General features: G+C 35.0%; 2 protein-coding genes across 6 annotated transcripts in view; one reads left to right on the forward strand and one right to left on the reverse strand.

Annotated features, from left to right (window-relative positions):
• Positions 1 to 20,708, reverse strand: part of LOC123557961 (uncharacterized) — an 84,909-nt gene that overhangs the window by 25,054 nt on the left and 39,147 nt on the right. The gene's annotated exons all lie outside the window — the stretch shown is intronic.
• LOC123557960 (immunoglobulin domain and leucine-rich repeat-containing protein 2-like) lies at positions 4,344 to 20,483 on the forward strand. 4 transcript variants are annotated; one of them, XM_045349788.2, is made up of 2 exons: positions 4,344 to 4,577; positions 14,372 to 20,483. In XM_045349788.2, exon 2 carries the CDS (start codon positions 14,466 to 14,468, stop codon positions 17,493 to 17,495), a length of 3,030 nt encoding a protein of 1,009 aa, XP_045205723.2. In that variant the 5' UTR covers positions 4,344 to 4,577; positions 14,372 to 14,465; the 3' UTR covers positions 17,496 to 20,483. The 4 variants fall into 4 exon arrangements, with proteins under 4 accessions (XP_045205723.2, XP_045205725.2, XP_045205724.2 ...); XM_045349790.2 differs by lacking the exon at positions 4,344 to 4,577 and adding an exon at positions 7,161 to 7,264; XM_045349789.2 differs by lacking the exon at positions 4,344 to 4,577 and adding an exon at positions 11,811 to 12,262.

Raw genomic sequence — 20,708 nt, forward strand, 5'->3', positions numbered from 1 at the left:
AATGCCTGCAAAGGCCCTCCGTATTGACCCAACTGCCTGAAAAGCCCTCTGCATTGACAACTCCTAATGCCTTGTATTACCAACTGCTGAAAAGCACTCTGTATTGACCACTGCCTGAAGCTGTGACCCAATGCGAAAAGCCTCTGTATTGACCCAACTGCCTGAAAAGCCCTCTGTATTGACCCAACTGCCTGAAAAGTCCTCTGTATTGACCCAACTGTCTGAAAAGCCCTCTGTATTGACCCAACTGCCTGAAAAAATCTCTGTATTGACCCAACTGCCTGAAAAGTCCTCTGTATTGACCCAACTGTCTAAAAAGCACTCTGTATTGACTCAACTGCCGGAAAAGCCCTCTGTATTGACCAAACTGCCTGTAATGTCCTCTGTATTGACCCAACTGCCTGAAAAGCAACTCTGTATTGACCCAACTGCCTGAAAATTGTATTGAAACTGCCTGTAAAGCTCGATTGACCCAACTGCCTGAAAAGCATCATCTGATTGCAACTGAAAAGCACTCTTATGACCCAACCCTAAAGTCCTCTGTATTTACCCAAACTGTCTGTAAAGTCCTCTGTATTGACACAATTGCCTGAAAAGTCCTCTGTATTGACCCAACTGCCTGAAAAGCCATCTGTATTGACCCAACTGCCTGAAAAGTCCTCTTTAATGACCCAACTGCCTGAAAAACCCTCTGTATTGACCCAACTGCCTGAAAAGTCCTCTGTAATGACCCAACTGCCTGTAAAACCCTCTGTAATGACCCAACTGCCTGTAAAGTCCTCTGTATTGACCCAACTGCCTAAAAAGCACACTGTATTGACTCAACTGCCGGAAAAGCCCTCTGTATTGACCCAACGGCCTGTAAAGCCCTCTGTATTGACCCCACTGCCTGAAAAACACTCTTTGTTGACCTGATTAGCTGAAGACTCTCTTACTGACCTTATTAACCCTAAAGACCTTATTACCCCAAAAGCTCTCTTCACTGACATAACTACCTGGAAAACTCTCTAACAGATCTCATCACCTCAGCAATTAGTCAAGATGTGTCAAATGAAGGACAGAAGCCATCACTCTGCCTTACAATTGAACCCAACTGAATAAAAACAAGTTTATTATGTTGTTTTCAGTTACTAAGTGTTGCCAGGAACTCTATTACATCAATGAAAGCCTGTTTTATAACTGCATCATATTTAATTATCTATTCAATTAATCAGTTCTATCAAGAGATTACCCTTCATTAGCAATTGCTTTGTATTTTATCGATAAACATCAGTGCCTTTCAATAACTACCTGGATACCTTTGTTGCAAGCAATTAATACATGTACATTTAATCTTAGTTTTGATACATAAATGGAATTTGTGCTATTATGTTGTTTAATAAATGCACAATGTTTCCATGTTTTCATTTCAATTACGTACTTTGACAAAACTGACAGTATTTTTCAGTGGCTACTAAGGCTTTTTTTTTAAACAGTAGATTAGTACCATATATGTGCATTATGATAGATGGCCATTAATTACTAAGTACTGTAAGCCTTACAGCGCATGATGACAGGCAGAAATCATTACTGAGTAAGGTAAGCCTAATCCACTGAGGCCCAATGAAACAAATACAATCTAAATCAGTGCCCTTAACCACTTGGCCATAGAGGCCCAATAAAACAAACGCATTCTAAGTCTGTACCCTTAACCACTTGGTCATAGAGGCCCAATAAAACAAACACAATCTAAGTCTGTACCTTACCTAGTTGAACACAGAGATCCGATAAAACAAACACAATCTAAGTCAGTACCCTTACCCAGTTGACCACAGAGGCCCGATAAAACAAACACAATCTAAGTCAGTACCCTTACCCAGTTGGCCACAGAGGTCCAATAAAACAAACACAATCTAGGTCAGTACCCTTACCCACCTGATCACAGAGGCCCAATAAAACAAACACAATCTAAGTCAGTACCCTTACCCACCTAACCATAGAGGCCCAATAAAACAAACACAATCTAAGTCAGTACCCTTACCCAGTTGGCCACAGAGGTTCGGTAAAACAAACACAATTTAGGTCAGTACCCTTACCCATCTGATCACAGAGGCACAATAAAACAAACACAATCTAAGTTAGTAGCCTGACCCACCTGAACACAGAGGCCCAATAAAACAAACACGATCTGGTCAGCAGCCCTACCTACTTGACCACAGAGGCCAAATAAAACAAGCACAATCTAAGCCAGTACCCTTAACCACTTGGCCATAGAGGCCCAATAAAACAAACACAATCTTAGTCTGTACCTTACCCAGTTGACCACAGAGGTCCGATAAAACAAACACAATTTTAGTCAGTACCCTTATCCACCTGACCACAGAGGCCCAATAAAACAAATACAATCTAGGTCAGTACCCTTACCAACCTGATCACAGAGGCCCAATAAAACAAACACAATCTAAGTCAGTACCCTTACCAGTTGGACACAGAGGTTCGATAAAACAAACACAAACTAGGTCAGGACCCTTACCCATCTGATCACAGAGGCCCAATAAAACAAACACAATCTAAGTCAGTAGACTTACCCGCCTGAACACAGAGGCCCAATAAAACAAACACGATCTGGTCAGTAGCCTTACCTACTTGACCACAGAGGCCCAATAAAACAAACACAATCTAAGTCAGTACCCTTAACCACTTGGCCATAGAGGCCCAATAAAACAAACACAATCTTAGTCTGTACCTTACCCAGTTGACCACAGAGGTCCGATAAAACAAACACAATCTTAGTCAGTACCCTTATCCACCTGATCACAGAGGCCCAATAAAACAAATACAATCTAGGTCAGTACCCTTACCAACCTGATCACAGAGGCCCAATAAAACAAACACAATCCAAGTCAGTAGCCTTACCCACCTAACCATAGAGGCCCAATAAAACAAACACAATCTAAGTCAGTACCCTTACCTAGATGGCCACAGCAGTCCGATAAAACAAACACAAGTTAAGTCAGTACCCTTACCCACCTGATCACAGAGGCCCAATAAAACAAACACAATCTAAGTCAGTAGCCTTACCAACCTGACCATAGAGGCCCAATAAAACAAACACAATCTAAGTCAGTAGCCTTACCCAGTAAGCCACAGCGGTCCGATAAAACAAACAAAAGTTAAGTCAATACCCTTACCTACCTGATCACAGAGGCCGAATAAAACAAACATAATCTAAGTTAGTACCCTTACCCACCTGACCACAGAGGCTGAATAAAAAGAAACACAATCTAAGTCAGTACCCTTACCCAGATGGCCACAGCAGTCTGATAAAACAAACACAATTTAAAGGCCCAATAAAAGAAACACAATCTAAGTCAGTACCCTTACCCAGATGGCCACAGCAGTCTGATAAAACAAACACAATTTAAAGGCCCAATAAAAGAAACACAATCTAGGTCAGTGCATTTACCCACCTACCCACAGAGGCCCAATAATACAAACACAATGTAGGTCAGTGTATTTACCCACCTGACCACAGAGGCCCAATAATACAAACACAATCTAAGTCAGTACCTTTACACACCTGACCACAGAGGCACAATCTAGGTCAGTGCCCTTAACCAGTTGGGCACAGAGGCCCAATAAAACAAACTATATTGGTGAAAACAGAATAATTAATCTAATACTCTGAAAATTTCTGGTCTTTCACATGTGGTAATAATGTCTCAGTGCACTTACTGAAACATCATAATAATCTAATTAATAATTACCAAGGCAACCATTTTCTGAAACCTTCAGTATAAATATCATATAGACAACATCAATAAATAACAAACAGTGGAACTAGGTACTTGTAAATCAGAGAGAAATCTTTTGTAGAGAGCACAGGACTTTAAGCATGACTTTAACAAAAGTCTTTGGAAATTAACATGTAGTTAATTAAGTTAAGGCAACAATCAATATTGATGAGAATGGACTTCGTGGATATATATTTCCCCAAAGGAGTTTCTGCCACTATCAACTCTGTTAATTATGCTAAGTTCCAGTCTATTAAATTTTTGATAAGGAGCCAAAAAGAAAGCTGCACAGGACTTTTTGTCTACTGGGTGTCACTGACACACATTTCCAATTTTCATGAACATGAAAGTCCTAATCAATTTGTTCTTTTTTCATCTTCTTACAAATCTAGCTACAACACATGGCCTGTTATTTTTTACCAGCAAACTATCCAATAATCTATAAATCCCACTCTTCCCATGCCAATATCACTTCTCACAACGCTCTATATTGGAAACCAATAACCTCTACAGCCTCCTGTCTGTAGAAACAAGTCACATGGCCTCAATCAGCCAATCAGAATCAAGAACCTGATTAAAAGCAGCTACTGTGTGCATAAAGAGAAAGTTGATGTTTTCAGGTTTAATATACATACAGACACATTTAGGCGAAACCAGTGATATGTAAAGCTAGGGATGTATATCAGAAACAAAGGAGCATGTGTTTATGACATATAGACAAGTGTTTAGCTTATAAACCTTCATGTACATGTATGACATTCCAGAAAGTAGGCCTAATGGAATGGAACAAAAACCTGATAAGCAGTAAGTGGCTTTTTTTCACATGTTACATTTATAAAAACATACAACAATAACCTGCCTGACTATGCTAGGAATGAAGATGGATATTGTGAATGGCAGCCTGGGAAATCCTTAACACGCTGCCAACATAAAAACTGTGTAACTGTCAAATATTAGTAGGATACTTATTTATGTATGTGCCTGTCAGTTCTATTACCTAGGTTGTTTTCTTGTAAGAATTGTTACAGTACTTCGCAGCATCCTTTGACCAAAAAAATACATAACTACCTCACACAGGCTTTTAAAGCAATTATATCATCTAAAGCAATTAATTTGGACTTTACATTAGTATGTTTAACTCATAATAAATGCACACTCCATCCATCCGACCCCACCCCTCCACACATCTCCCCTGCAACCCATTCCATTATACACAAAAATTAATTATTTCTTAAGTTATATAATATATCAGCACTTGAAATGGTAAAAAGTTGGCTATGTGATTTACAGCTATGTGATTTACATTCGCGCCTGAAATACATAAATGAATTTAAAACACATGGGTCTAAGTAAATCACCATATCCCTGGAGTTGTTTATTGGGTGTATACAATACACTGAACTGCACTGCAAACATCATCTTTCCTCTATATTCTATTTAGTTAATTTTAATGCTAACTAAATGCTCGATCACACTTTGTGCATAAAACAACAAAAAAAACAACAAAAAGCTGCATTCAATAAACGCTTGATGCCCCCCAGTGGCATCCTTGTTGATACAAAGCAACCTAAGTCCAAAATGAGGTCAAGTTCAAGGTCAAACTGAGGTCAGGTGATGTCTGAAGATGAGGAATGGTCACAGGTTACATCTGCATTAGTATCAAGTCATTCTAGTAAGGGGTATTGATGCTAGATGATACAGTCCCATTTGGTAAACCTCATACGGACGGACAGGTCAATCACTATATGCCTCCCGCATCAGTAGGTGCCGGGGGCATAAAAACATTATGAAACTTGGTATGAAGGTCTACATTTCACTCTAAGCATCTGTTTGGAACAGAGTAGAACAACCTTTGTGAAATTTAATTTCTTTCAGAGAGAAATGACAAAATTCCCACAATTTGTTTAACTTGCGTCCTATACATGTTAAATTATACCTACACTTTAAAACAATTTACATAATACAACAGGCTGAATTGATCCAGCCCTGATTCTATTACATACATTTTGTCATTTTACCTGTGCTATATAGGTAATTAAGCCATTATTCTCTCATTTCAGTCACAAAATATGCATAAATTATTCATATTTAACTGTCTATACTCATGTAAATTATATTGTTATACTATACATGCCTGACTTTAACATTTAGTTAAAAGGCAATATCTGTCGTCATGAATTTTTATGAACTGTAACCTTATTAAAAATTCATATTTTCTATGTCATTGTTTTCTTGTATCAAGGAAATATAGCAGTCAGCCTATCACTTGGAACATCTTTTTCTACAAAGAGATAAAAATATCTTTCATCTATTTTTCCGCCAAATTTGCCTTATGATACTGAAGTGCACTAAGATTAAAATGTTCACAATCCAACCTATTATTTTCCCTCTCAATTGAATACAGGAAACATCACAGTAATTTATAACTTTGTAAATAATCTGTGTCACTTATGAGTACTCGACTTAATAACAAATGGCATGAAATATGTCAAGTTCATACTGGATTACTGGTGTCAGTATCTGAGTGCTGCAGTGTGAAAACCATTAAGACTTTGCACCAGTATGGATCTGTGCAGGCTGGTCTGGATCTGTGCAGTCTGGTCTGGATCCCATACTGTTTGCTTATCAGTTGCATACAAGTGCTAAAATTGATAAACAAACAGTACGGAAGTGGGGATAAACAAATCAAGTAGATGTGCACTAATCTGTATCCTTGCTGGTCGCAACCCTCTCACAGCAGTACTCAAATATACAAGCAGAAACAAATATTCTGAAAACAGCCTGACCATAAGGCAATGCCACCATAAAATCCTTGTATAAACATTTGGAAAGCAGAAAACACTACAAATTGCTTTCAGGCTCAATTTTCTTTCAGGTCTGTAAATTCTCTACAATTTGTTACCTGGATAAGCCAAGCCATACAACACCTCACTCTGACTGTTGTGTGGGTATCTGGCATCATTCATCCCCTGTCTATGAAGCTGTCAGTCACTTATGATGTGGAAAACAAATAAGTGTGATACTTAATTTAGAGACAATAGGTTAAAACACATGTTTACATGGCAGAAAATTTGTTAAAATATGACTATCCTCACCCCCATTCTCCCAACCATCCCCACCCCCACTATTGTATCAATCAAACAAAGAAGTGTTTTCTTGTCTGAATCGAGAATTAGGGCCAACAGTGTTGGTAAATACTACTTTTCAACGAAGATTTCAGCAGGTGTAATAAGTCATTTATCAAAATAAAACAATGTCTCAATTAGGGTGATACAAATAGGGTCCTACTTTATAATATATATCTGCAAAACGAGAACAGTGTATCAAAACAAGAGCGACAGGAGCATCTTTATGTTGATAACCTACTTTCCAACTGTGATAAAACTTGTTTATAATCAGTACTCATTTACAATTACAATTAAAAGTCAAATTATCAGCCTTTAGTATTAAAGACTTTGGTTTACACTTACCTAGTGACTAGATATTTAAAGGTAAGTTGGTTTTTTTCCCCCTATATTTTAAGCAGCCAAACTGACTTCAGCAATGAAAATTTCCTGATTTCTCTAACTTGGTAATGTAAAAATGAAGGTGGAAATTGCAAAGTAGATGGGGTTTGAGGGTACAAACATTTAGAACTTTATTTGCTACAGGGAAGGTAGCCAGGGCTTTGAACCAAGATAGAAGGAAGACATGCACCCACTCCCCTCCCCTCACCCTGGTTACAGGATCAGTTGGCCTAACCTGTGTTCCTGGACTGCCTTGTTCTACACAAATAAATGACAACTTCTTCATAGTTGAGGATAATTTATACTTCAAACATGTAACTTGTCTTTATATTGGAGAACATATGCCTCACACAGGGATCTAACTCTTTACCTCTCAATTCATACTATCTTGGTCTACCATGACAGATGTACCAGTTTCAGCACTGAGTAGCCAGGTGTGCTTGTCTGCAAGTGCACTGAACACTAAATTTCAGCTTTTCTGCTTCTGATAAGCTTTATTAGCTATCTACTCAGAGAAATGTACTGAGGGTGTGTTGAAGGCATATAATTATTCATACTCTGATTGAAAATTCTTAGGTGTGCAACTGGATAGGCAGAACACAAAAATTCTATTTCACAAAGTATTTTCCCACATTTCAAAACCAGAAAAACCAATTAACATTTTTCAAAGGTAATTAAGATTAACGCACTGGAAATAATTGAGAAAACATGATGCATATTTTAAAACTCCAGCTGTAAATTCAAATGGAAATGTATCCAAAACGTCTCTTCTTCTCTTATTTAAAACGTTTTGTTGTCCTTTGGGTTCAATAAAACAAGAGGAAAGGACTGCTTCTCTAGAAGTTTTCAGGAACTGATTGTCTCAGACTCTGGCCATAACTGTTATTGATTAACAATTCTTGTTCTCTCTTTTGTGTCCACTTTGTTTATTTTATGATGTAACAATCTGTAACAATGTGATAAGTCGTTAGAATGAATAGGTTTTTTTATTCCATTGAATCAGTTATATACAGTGGCTTTTCACTATGTACAAATACTGTGACAATATCATTAATTTATAATTCTTTTTAACATTTGACAGAAGCTTCTACCTTGATATTGTGAAAATGCAAAATTAACAAAAATTTATCCCTTGCAAACATTTATCATTTTACTGTAAGACCCAAGTTCAAGAACAAAGAACAAACTTTATTCAACTAACTGTTATCAAATTTCTGTTAAAATTTAAATGAATTCATTGAGACTAATTTCATTGTATTAAATTGCTGCCTTTGAAATTTCAAGTTTTATAAAATTAATGCTGATGTAGGGGCTATAAGCACATGGCAAATTCATTATTTATTCTATGATTCATTTCTTTGCACTAAATTCATGACAAAAATTATATATTTAATGAGCTGTAATCATAAATATATTATCATCTGCATAATCTGAGGCTTAATAAGTCACATAAATACTAAAATATAACTATACAGTCAGACCTGCCTTAGCAGCCATCTGTATTAAGTAGCCATTTGCCATAAGCAGCCAGTTGGCTTACTTCCAGTACTGACATTCTGCTCTATGTCTACCTGTGTTAAGCAACCACCTGTATTAAACAGCCAAATTCTGCCACTCAATTGCATGATTAAACTTTAATTTAAACACAACTTGAACATAACACTGTATGAGAGAGCTTTAAGTCTTCAGTACTGTAGCTCCTCAATTAGGCGTAAAAAAAAAATTGTTTGTTTCCGGTATCCCAACCTACCCTAAATGTTTGGCCCGACCCTAAATGTTTTTTATGGCCTTGGAGAATATTTTTTTCAACTTTTTAACAAAAAGATGCAAAACTGCACTTTTTATGCTTTAAACATAGCCAGTGATGTTAGAAATCAACTTACTGATGCTCTAAAGGAATAACCCTCTTATTTGTAATCATTTTTTGACAAAAAAATAAATTCCGAAAAGTTCCCCTTAATAAAAAAAATTTCCACCCCACCCCCCCAAAAAAAATTCCTACCTACCCTAATTTTTTTCAGCATGTTACCGGAAACAAAGAATTTTTTTTTTAGGCCTTATCATAATCAAATTTTTAATTGGATAATTTTGAAATAAACAATGTTATTTTTTGGTTTTTTTTTTTTTTAGATTAAAAAAAAAAAGTAACTGTTGTACTTCTTATTTTGTGGCTGACGGCTGTTCAAATATATGTATGGTGTATGTATGGTGTATGTATGTGAATATTTAGTTATCTATGTTATATCTATGGAGATATAAACAGGTTTGTTCTCTAGCCTACAAATACTATCATATCAACTGTAACATCTAATGTTAAATAATCTATGTGAACAACTGGTCGGTCATCTGGCACAGTGTTACTAGTGGAACACTTTTAATGGCAATATAAAGTGACCAATAAGTTTGTTTTGTTATTGAAAAGACAGGCAGACCACTCCCATTTAAAATCATTTACTCTGAAATCACTTGATTTTTTTTTTTTTTGGTTTTGAGCCATAACAACTATTTTGTGGGGAAATCGATTAATGGCTTTTATTGTCCGTAAGTATTGACCTGGCACTCATTAATCTTCGCTAATATTTTTGTACATTTTCGTTAATTTACGCAATATTTGTATCCAGAAAATATCTGTATTACTAAAGTAATATATGTTGTTAATCGAAGACACGGTGGCGTAGTGGTAAAGTGTCTGACTTTTAAGCACGTTACTATGGGTTCGAAATCAACTTAGATCTTCCTTTTTTTTTTAAAATATAATGTAATGTTATGTTATCCATACCTGTTTTATTGTAACATTATTTTATGTATCATATTTCATGAATTTTAAGTTTTCTATTGTAGTATTTATTTTCTGCAAACGCTGGTAACAAGTAATTCATTTTTAGACACTTTTTAAACAGTTTCTATTCCACATTTTCTATAACGGTTAAATATGAAAAGTTTCAATAAATAAACCATAAAATCACAATAAGATTAATCGGGTAAGTGGTAAGTTTGCATCTAAAAAAGAAAATATTGTCAGAAGGACTCGAACCCACATCCCTGAGATTGGCAGCTAAATGCTTTGTCCGCACAGCTACCTGCACATGCGACAATATTTCCATTTAAAATTACATGTGTAATAGTTATTTCGCTATAACTTTATGTTTGGAAACCGAAGATTAATTTACGAAGATATACGGAATATTCATGAGTGCCAGGTCAATACTTACGGACAATAACTGAAGGAAATTTTCATTTGTTTGTTGAGTTGTAATTTCATGGATAGATGCAACAATGAACTTCCTCAAATAATTCACAGTACCTAAATGAGCATATGGCAAAAACATTTTGTTCTGTAAAGAACTCTTAATGTGGCCTTAGATACAGAGATCGAACCCAAGATGTTCCGATTGTGAGCTGTACACCCTACTTCAACATCACTACTAGGTTTTCCCTACTAACTAGCTGGCAGGGCAATTTTCCATCCTACCTGGAAGCAGAATTAGATTATGCATCATATAGCATTTTAATGCCCGTCCTCAAAGCTATCATTTTCCGGTGTGAATATTTATGCACATTTTACCTCCAGGATTTCATGCAAGCTCTGCCTTATAACACTCAGCAGTTGGCTTTTTTTCTTTACGATTAAATCCGCTTTATCAAATCTACTTTATCGATTTCCCAGTTTTACAGAAACTGTTTTAACTGCCAAACCATTAATAAAATCAATATGAAAATAATTTTGCAGTTGGCAATTGCAGTATAGCCTAACATTCTACTATTTTTTTGTATTACTCACCACCACAGCGCAAAAAGTGGGTAAGTGCTTCATTATGTCAATGCAGTTATCCACTTTTGGCGCAGACGGAAAAAATTATTGTATTTCATTCTTTTGTATGAAAATGCCAATTCTGACTTGAAGATTATTGTACCGTAAGGAGGGGAGGGGCAGTATCAATAGAATAAATACAGTACTTAAACAGCAAGATTGCAACAAGAAGTTTAACATGTCCTGGATTAACCACCTGGGTGATATTTTATCTATGTAACCTGAAAGTCTATGTATGTAAAAAAAAAAACCCAACAGTTTTTCTTTTGGAATCTTTTGAAAAAATATATGACATTTCAATTTTACCAGTCATAAATATTCCATTTCCCTTTACAGTTATGTTAGGAAAGTGCCTGAAATGAACTGGACCGATGCTCAACGTGTTATCCCTCAATTATACTATTTAATAGTTCTGAACTGGAGAAAGTATGAATTAAACTTGGCCGGGGCTGGGTGGGGGGATCGGGGACTTGAAGAGTACCTGAACTGAACTGCAGAATGTGCCTGTATTACAGTAAATACGGCAGCCCATTCTGGTCACTTATTATACTAATTATATAGAGATAATGTAATAAATAGCTGATAAATATATAGGTAAAACAAAGGTTAATTATCTACAGCCTATACCTGACTGGTACATTCCCTAATTCATGTTAACAAGTACACTAACATCTACATGTACTTAGCTTCAGCTTGCAACAGCTGTACATAATTTCCTTTTTGCTTGTATCACCAATACAAACTATGCTTAAAATGGTGTTCAACCTGAACAAGGGTATGCAACTGATATTGTTAGCAAATTGTATTAACTGATTAAAACCAAAGTATGATTTTTTTTCTTCTAAGACTGGAGCTACAGTGATTGACTTTATTCACATTTAGGCAAACTTTCTGTACTTAATATTGTAACCGACATTCATTTGCTGTGTGCATTTTTTCAGTAAACAAGTAGAATCTATAACAAATGTTACAACTGCAGAAACAGTATATATCAATTCAGATGAAAGTGAATTTCTTGGCAGAAAAGTCTGCTTGAAATGATTATAAATAAACCTGGGATTTTAGAGCTTTTTTTAAGACTAGAGGTCTGAAATAAACTAGATATTATTTTTCTTAGTGAAACGGAAATAAATATGGATTAATTAACAGCTGTAAAAGTGATAATACATCAGGTGAGTGAACTGTTTAACATTTCTCAAAGAATTTCAAGCGCAGAAAATTTACAAAACTGGAAATTGGAAACTAACACTTGAATAAAAGTTACAATTTGTATTCCTCTGCAGTGCATTTTAGGTAAATATGTTGAATCTATAACATATGTAACAAGAGCAGGAACAATGTATGTCAATTAAGATGAAAGTGAATTTGTTGGCAGAAAAATCTTCTTGAAATGATTATAAACATACCTCAGATTTCAGAGTTTCTGTAAGAATAAAGGGATATTGGTACTGTAACTAGAGGGGAGCTGAACAATTTTTCTCACTGAATGGGTAATAACATTGTAGAAATAAAACATGAATTAATTAACAGATATAAAATAATAAATATCATATCTTTCTATATATATCAAGAAAATTTAATAACGGTGAGTGTAGACATACGAAGCAATTTACAGGACTAAAAGCTAACAACTGAAAAAAAAAAGTAATTTGATTCATCAGCAGTTCATTTTAGGAAAATATGTAGAATCTATAACATAATGTAACTGCAGCAGAAACGGTGTGTGGCAATTTAGAAGAAAGTAGATTTGCTGGCACAGAGTTTCCAGAAATGATTAAAACATACCTTGTTTTCTGTACCTTGTTTTCTGTATGTTCTTGAAAGACTTCCTAATTTTAGAACAAGACCGTTATTTCTTATCTTTCTCTGCAGTTACAGCAGAAGATGCAAAACATCTAGAAAATATTATAACCTTTGCTATGTACGTCAGAAGAGGTTAGGCATGTCAATATGTAACAACTTTGCAAACAGCAATGGCTATAATTGGGCAGGCGACTGCAGGGGAAAAATATATGTCAGCAACAAAGTAGGGAATATATAAGCATAATGCTAAAAAAAGATCTATGCAACAGAGATTTACTACACTATACAGTAAAATAAGTAACGAGCCACGCCATGAGAAAACAAACATAGTAACTGTTGCTTTGTGACCAGCATGGATCCAGACCAGCCTGCACATCCGCGCAGTCTGATCAGGATTCATGCTGTTCGCTAACAGTTTCTCTAATTGCAATAGGCTTTGAAAGCAAACAGCATGGATCCTGACCATGCGCAGGCTGGTCTGGATCCATGCTGGTCGCAAAGCCACTATGTTGATTTTGTCATGGCACGGCTCAGTTATTAATAATAATTTGTGCACCCCCTCCAAACCCCCGCCCAACATTCCTCTCTGAAACACCCATGTATCAAGGTAGGTCAAAACAGTAGCTGCAACTTTAATAAACTTCAATATTTTCCCAAGTAAAACAAGAGCTGTCCGCAAGACAGCAAGCTCGACTTTTTTCAGTGCTCGACTTTAAATTAGAGCTCTGCAAGTAAAAACTTAGTGCAATAGCTCTACTTTTTCTTTGAAATGTAGTCTTGTAAATTTCAGTAATAGTGTTGATATCCCTTCATCATTTCCAAACAGAGTTAAGAGATACCAATGCATAATTAATGCAGAAATGACAGTGTTTGGCACTCTACCATAATAAATTGCAGCAAATATCTATATTTAATGTTCTGATATTTGTAAACAGCTCTGTCAATGTCAGTTGATTTACAAATCTATATCTGCTTGCTTATTATATCATATTTATGGTTGGAGAAGCTGTATGAATCAATATCTCTACAATACAGGACAATATATAGAGATGTGAACACTGAAATAGGTCCGCAAATCTTTACAAAGTTCAGTGAAACAGCATTCTCCTGGCACAGCAAGAAACGGATTTTCAGAACGTTCCTTATTGTTTGTTTAAGAGAAAAATATGGATTTTTAACAGAGCTTTTTTCAGAAAGGATTGAGAGGATTTTGTTTTATCTCTTTCAATTTATGGGGCATCTATCATATTGTAATGGGAAGCTGTTCACTAAACTGAGGACATCATCATGCATTATCCGAGTAAATATGATCAAATAATTTCCTCTGACTTTAAATTTGTTCTTTAAATGGGATAGGAAATACCACCTACACAAAACACTTTAAATATTATTTCATGGACAAATTTTAATTTTTTCTACTGCATAATATTTAGAATGGGAAATGAAGACATATACTCATGTTCTTATTCTTATTTCAGGAAAGAGATGACAAGATGAGAGCTGCTGTTCACCTCTAGGCTGTCTGTCAATTCAGCTGGCTTATACTATTACAGAAGGTCAGGGGACGACACCATGGTTACAGTGAAATTGCTATGGCTGACCATAATCACCTTAGCAACAAATCTGGAATACATTTCCACATGTCCAGAACAATGTCTGTGCCAGAACACCAATCTAACGAGTCATGTGACCTGTGCCAATCAATCCTTAGAACTTATTCCGGAGAATATACCAACCACAGTTACAAGCCTTGATCTCCACGGCAACAATATATCTAGTCTTACTGATGTCTTTCAAAATCTCATGCAAGTGCAAAAAATTGATCTAAGCTTTAATAACATAAAAACATTCCAGCCTACAGTTTTTAAAAGGAACTCACACTTGGAACATCTTAATTTAGCAGGAAACCAATTATCTTCCATTGAAGACAAATCTTTTCAATATCTGTCCCAGATAAGAAGTCTAAACCTTGCAAATAACTCAATTACATCCTTAAATGGTGCAATATTTTATGGTTTATTCAATTTGGAGGACTTACAACTAGAAGGAAATCAGATTTCCGATGTTTCAAGTGATGTTCTATTATTTGCCGACACACTGATTCGTCTAGATCTCAGTAACAATAACATCAGGGATTTACCTCACAACGTCTTTGTCAACGTATCAGCTTTACAAGAAATTGAACTACAAAATAACTTACTTACTAGCATTAACGGACAAATTCTATTCGGTGAAAAGTCTGCTGTTCGGAGTTTGAATTTTTCACACAATGCAATTCATGAATTGTCAAACCTAACGATACCAAATCTAAATGACCTTGACCTAAGTTGGAATAACTTAACTAATTTAAGTGCCGAGTATTTTGAACATCTTGAAAATTTGACATCTTTAGTTTTAGACGGCAATCCTATTAGAAGTATTGACACGGCAGTCTTTGAAAAACTTGCGAATTTACGAGACCTCTCCATGTCAAATATGCCTAATCTTTTCTATTTGTCAAAGTCGACATTTCTCGGACTAGAAATGTTAAAGGTGTTGAAACTTTGCTATAATCCCAATCTGTCTTTCATACATAAACAATTGTTTATACCCTTACAGTCGGTCAGCATTATGGATATGAGCTATAACCGTATATCTTCTCTTCATAATGAAACAGTATTTGGAAATTCACAACTGTCTAGTCTGGATTTAACGGGAAATAACTTGACTTGTGACTGTGCAATAGAATGGCTGATTTTGAACTGCCAATCAAATGATAGTGTAATTGTAAATTCTGATCAAATGAAATGTGTTCATCAGTCTTCTGGACAGGACGTATCAATTATGGATATAAATTTAGACCAACTTCATTGTAGCGAAGTAAAAATTGTTAACCATACAATGGACAGTGCTTTCAGAATTGGGAAACCTGCAATACTAAGATGTGAAGCCATAAGCAATCCTACACCAGAAATAACATGGATAACCCCACGTAAACGTGTCCTTTCGTTTCATAATTTTCATGAACTTTCAACAACTGATTACCTCCATTTGGAAGAGCAGGTATTACAGATGGCCTCCAAAGATCCTGACCGATCATATTACTCGGAGAGTGAATCTAGACCAGACAGGATAAAAATTCTAGCTGACGGATCACTATATATAGAGTTTGTAATGCGAAGTGATGGAGGACCATATAAATGTATTGCCAAAAATCCTCAGAACTCTACAGAAATTGTGATAAATGTAACGCTGGATTACTCAGTGATAAATGGGGTAAAAATCTGGAGTTTTATAGTGGGTTTTTCCTGTGCTGGTGGATTCTTTCTGTTAAATTTGACTTACTCTTTAACATTAGCTGCTGTACGACGTTGTGTCAGTCAGCGGCGAAGGGAACGTATTCGACAGATCATGGAAAACATGGACCAGTACAAGACAGCACATCTGGCGAGAATAAAGGAGAACTATAATCATCAGGTTGGAAGAATCCGAGACCAGTATAATTACCAACTTGGTCGTCTGCGCGAGCATCACCAAAATCAAGTGGGAAGAATGGGACGTATGCGAGAGGGTGCTTCTCAAAAAGTTGAAAAATTGAAAGATAATTATAACAATCAATTAGGCAAGCTGAAGGATTACAGTTCCAGTCAATTACTGCAACTGAGAGAAAAATATAACAGTCAGGTAGATAAAATGAAAGACTATGGAAATGACAAATTAGAGAAAATCCATGAAAAATATAAACTCAAGCAACAGCATGTGATAAAACTGATTGAAATGATGAATCTTGACAGCTGTCGGACAGTTTTTGAAAGTGAGTGCGTACGAACCGAGTCAATGATATTGCATTCAGGCATGTTTCCCCCTGACGTCCCTTTACATAGTCCTTCTGGTTCATTTAGTACAAGTGATTCTGAATACGTAACTGCAACAAGTTCAGAATCATCAAAGTATTCGAGTAAGGAAAATATCAATCAAGGTGAAAGCGAAAAAAGTGAAACAGAAAGTAGTCGTGCGTGTCCAATGAATCCCTATCTACCTGAACATGATGATAACCATGAAGCAAGCCTGTTGCAATTAATGGATTCTAACGCTGACAGCGCCTCTGGTGAAAATGATCAAGGTGCTTCATGTACATCTCAGTCAATAAAAGATAAGCCAAAACACAGAAAACGGCGACATAAACCTCGAAGACAGCATAAGATCATTGATCCTACAGAAGCAGAAATGCTATATAAATATTGCTCTGATAATGAAAGAAATGAGGCTATAGACTGTGACACAAAAGGGGTAGATGAACTCAAAACAAATGAGGCTAAAGATAATGACACAAAAGAAGCCAAAGAAGGTGAACCAGTCTGGCATACAGGTGCACGGACTGTGTATGGTGCACACACAAATGATGACTTAAACAATTCAGGTGCACATTCCCTTGCTAGACCTTCGGACCCAGGTCCAAGTGGGTCAAGAAGAAGCAGAAAACACAAAAAAGGATCTAAAGTTGAAAGAACTAGTCATACTGATGGTCTAGAGGTTACAAAACAAGATGATGTTAGTATTGATATAGACAATGATGATGATGAAGTATTTTATGACTGGACAATAAAGGAATCAGTTGTATGATAACCAAACTTCTTAAACTGATGCTATCAGCCTGGGGTTGTTGGAAAAGGGCCATATCGAGTGAATTTTTTAAATCTTAGCCTGCTGCAGGCGAATTTAACAGCCTTTGCAAACAGCTTGGAACCAGATCAGACACCGATTAAATCGACGACTGATCAGGTTCCAAGCTGTTTGCTACTCTGACAATATTTCTTCCAATTTTGGAGCAAATTGAATGATCTTTACAATTTTAGCAGACGACATTTCCAGCAGACGAAAATTTATCTAGCATGCTAAAGGTTAAATCAGGTTTTTGCCGATTTGAAAAAATACAGACTTCTCCTGAATGCCAAATCATCTTTTATAAAAGTATTTTTACTTTATTTATAAAAAAAAAAGCCCAAATTTTTAACAAAAAAAAGATACCATGGCTTCAAGATGGTCTTGTTACACCAGCCTGAGTTCACAAATATAGTACAGACAGAACTGAATTTTACATTTTAGCTCAAGTTGAATGTTTATACTAAGTCTTATAAGTGAATGTTTTTCAATTCTCAAAGATTCTGCAAGTCAGCTTCACATCTAGAACTATTTACTGCAATAATAACAAAATAATCATCTTGTGTTAAGAAAAAGTTGTTACTAATTAATAACCTTTTACAGAATTCTTATCATTATTTATATGTTTTCCTTTAGAGCTGATCGTATTAACCGATAAATTTTATCATTCAGTTTTCATAATAAAACGCTCTAAATAAAACATACAGAAACATAAAACTTGAAAGCAGATTGCCCTACCTGTATTTTATCATTTCAAATTCATGGTTTCAGTTTTTTTGTTTTTCTTTCAAAACAAGATGCGTAATCAACTTCTCTCATATTCAAAACACTCATTATTTTTAATGGTCTAACACATTATCTTAATGGTCTAAATTCCACTTGGAATCCTTCTATTCTAACTGAACTTAGGGAGATGATACAGGCTTCCAAGAACTGCAGCGGCAGCTGAAGCAAAACAAAACAAAAAAACCACCCCGAACATCAAAGCATTATTAACATCTGTAAATATCTATCCTCTTCCATGTAAAATCTATGTAATTGTTGAAGTTCCTTACATTGTTTCAACTCATCCTGTAAATCTAATGGGAATTCACTTAAATAATTTATTAACTTAGTCTCATAATATTTTCATAAGGAATTTTGAATAAATTTCCAATCCTTCACCTACAACACAAATTAATTATGTATGCACTAACTTTTAACTAAAATCACATTTTACAGAACTGAACTTTCTAACAAAGAACTCTAATAGTCATTTTCAGACCAAAAAATGAGGCCTGCTCCATCAGTAATTTTGAAGTCAACATTTAGCCAACATAAATTTAATCAAGAAAATATTTGTATTTCAATCATATTCAGTCGTATCTTTCTTCCTCTTAATTTTTGCTTCCATCACATCAAAAATGTTTGTTACTATGCACTGTATTTTACACTGGTGTCCTTTCTAACTTACTTTGACATAATTTTGTTTAAAACATTTTGTATGGTGACACTATGTAAGAGTATTGTCATTGTTACAGGCATTATAAAGATAAATATAAAAAAATAATTTCTATGTCTAATAGTATACTCATTGATGACCAAAACTATATTTAGTTGATAAATATAAAGAATGAATGAAAACACTTTAAGGCTGTATAACTTAGAGAACAGTGAATATTTTTAGTACAAGTATTCCAGTAAGGATAATTATAAAGCACTGTTTTGTTTAAAGGTCCAATACTAAGGAAAGTGAACATTTTAATTTCTTTTAAAAAGCACAGAAACTATTTCATTTTATTGGAAAATGAAAGTTGGTATGTAGAAATTTAAAATATATAGCAGTATATGTACAATTATTTTTCTATGAAGTATGAAGAAAGTTAAAAAGACCTGGGGGGTCATTCTGTCGATTCATTGAAATTTCAACATAATACACATACATTTCCTTGAGATCCAAAGACCTTCTGTAAATTTTGACCTGCCAATCTTCATTATTTAGTGTCTTGCAGAAGTCTATGCACTGGCTATGAAAAAAATTGCCAACTCACTTTCTCTTAGTAATGGACCTTTAAGTGTTCTTTGTTACTTGAGGATATAGAATTACTGAATATTTTAGTACAAGTGTTCTTTAATGTTAACTGCGGACTACAGAATATTTTAGTAAATGTTCTTTATTATTCAGAGAATACCAAATATTTTAATACAAGTGTTCCTCGTTGATTGGAGAACATTGGATATTTTAGTACGAGTGTTCTTTGTTACTCAGAAAATATAGAATATTTTACTAGGAATGTTCTTTGTTATTTAGGGAATACTTTGAATATCAGCACTCTTGTATATATTGTTCTTTGTTGCTTTGAGAATACCAAATATTTTAATAGGAGTATTCTTTGTTACTAAAAGCATACTGTATATTTTAATATGAGTGTTCATTTTACTTAGAGAATATTGAGTATTCTTTGTTACTCAGAAAATACTAAATATTTTTTAATAATGTGCTCTTTTTTACTTAGACAATACAGAATATTTCAGAGTGTTCTCAGTGTAAAAATAAATCAGGATGTATGTTCTTTGTTACTTAGAGAATACCGAACATTTTCAGTGTTTCTTTGTTACCAAGACTGTGCAGCAAAGATTTATTTTAGAATGAGTGTTCCTGTGCCTCTGAGAAACGGAATATTTTGAGCATATAAGAGTTTCAGAGTGCAATTTTTCATGCTATTTTGAAAACTATTTATACATTGAGTGCTTTGAAAGTGTGTTCACAGAGTCTTGAAATATGAATGTTTTTGGTCCAAAGTTCCTCTACGGGAAGAGTATTTATTTATCTGTATTGTTATTTCACCGTCACACATAATCTAGAAAAAAGGAAGTGTTTCATAGATTGTTAATGAAATCAATATTTATCTTGTTGTGAAAAAATGATATACTTATTATCTGGAAATAAAAAAAAAAGTTTTTGTTGAATCATTGTTAAAAATTGGTGTTTAATTGTTGCAAATACTGCAGACTGAAGCAAACTGTGTATTGCTTGCCACCATTAATACTACAAATCTGTCTGTTTCCTGTTTTAAGCAGTATCATTGGTATAGTATGTAAAGGTCATCAGTTTCTGGATATTTTACATGGTACCAACATTTTCTCTGCAAGTTATTCAAGCTAACAACATACCTAATCCATCACATGCAGAGG

Source organism: Mercenaria mercenaria, chromosome 5 (assembly GCF_021730395.1).
Source record: "Mercenaria mercenaria strain notata chromosome 5, MADL_Memer_1, whole genome shotgun sequence".
Classification (NCBI taxonomy): Eukaryota; Metazoa; Mollusca; class Bivalvia; order Venerida; family Veneridae; genus Mercenaria; species Mercenaria mercenaria.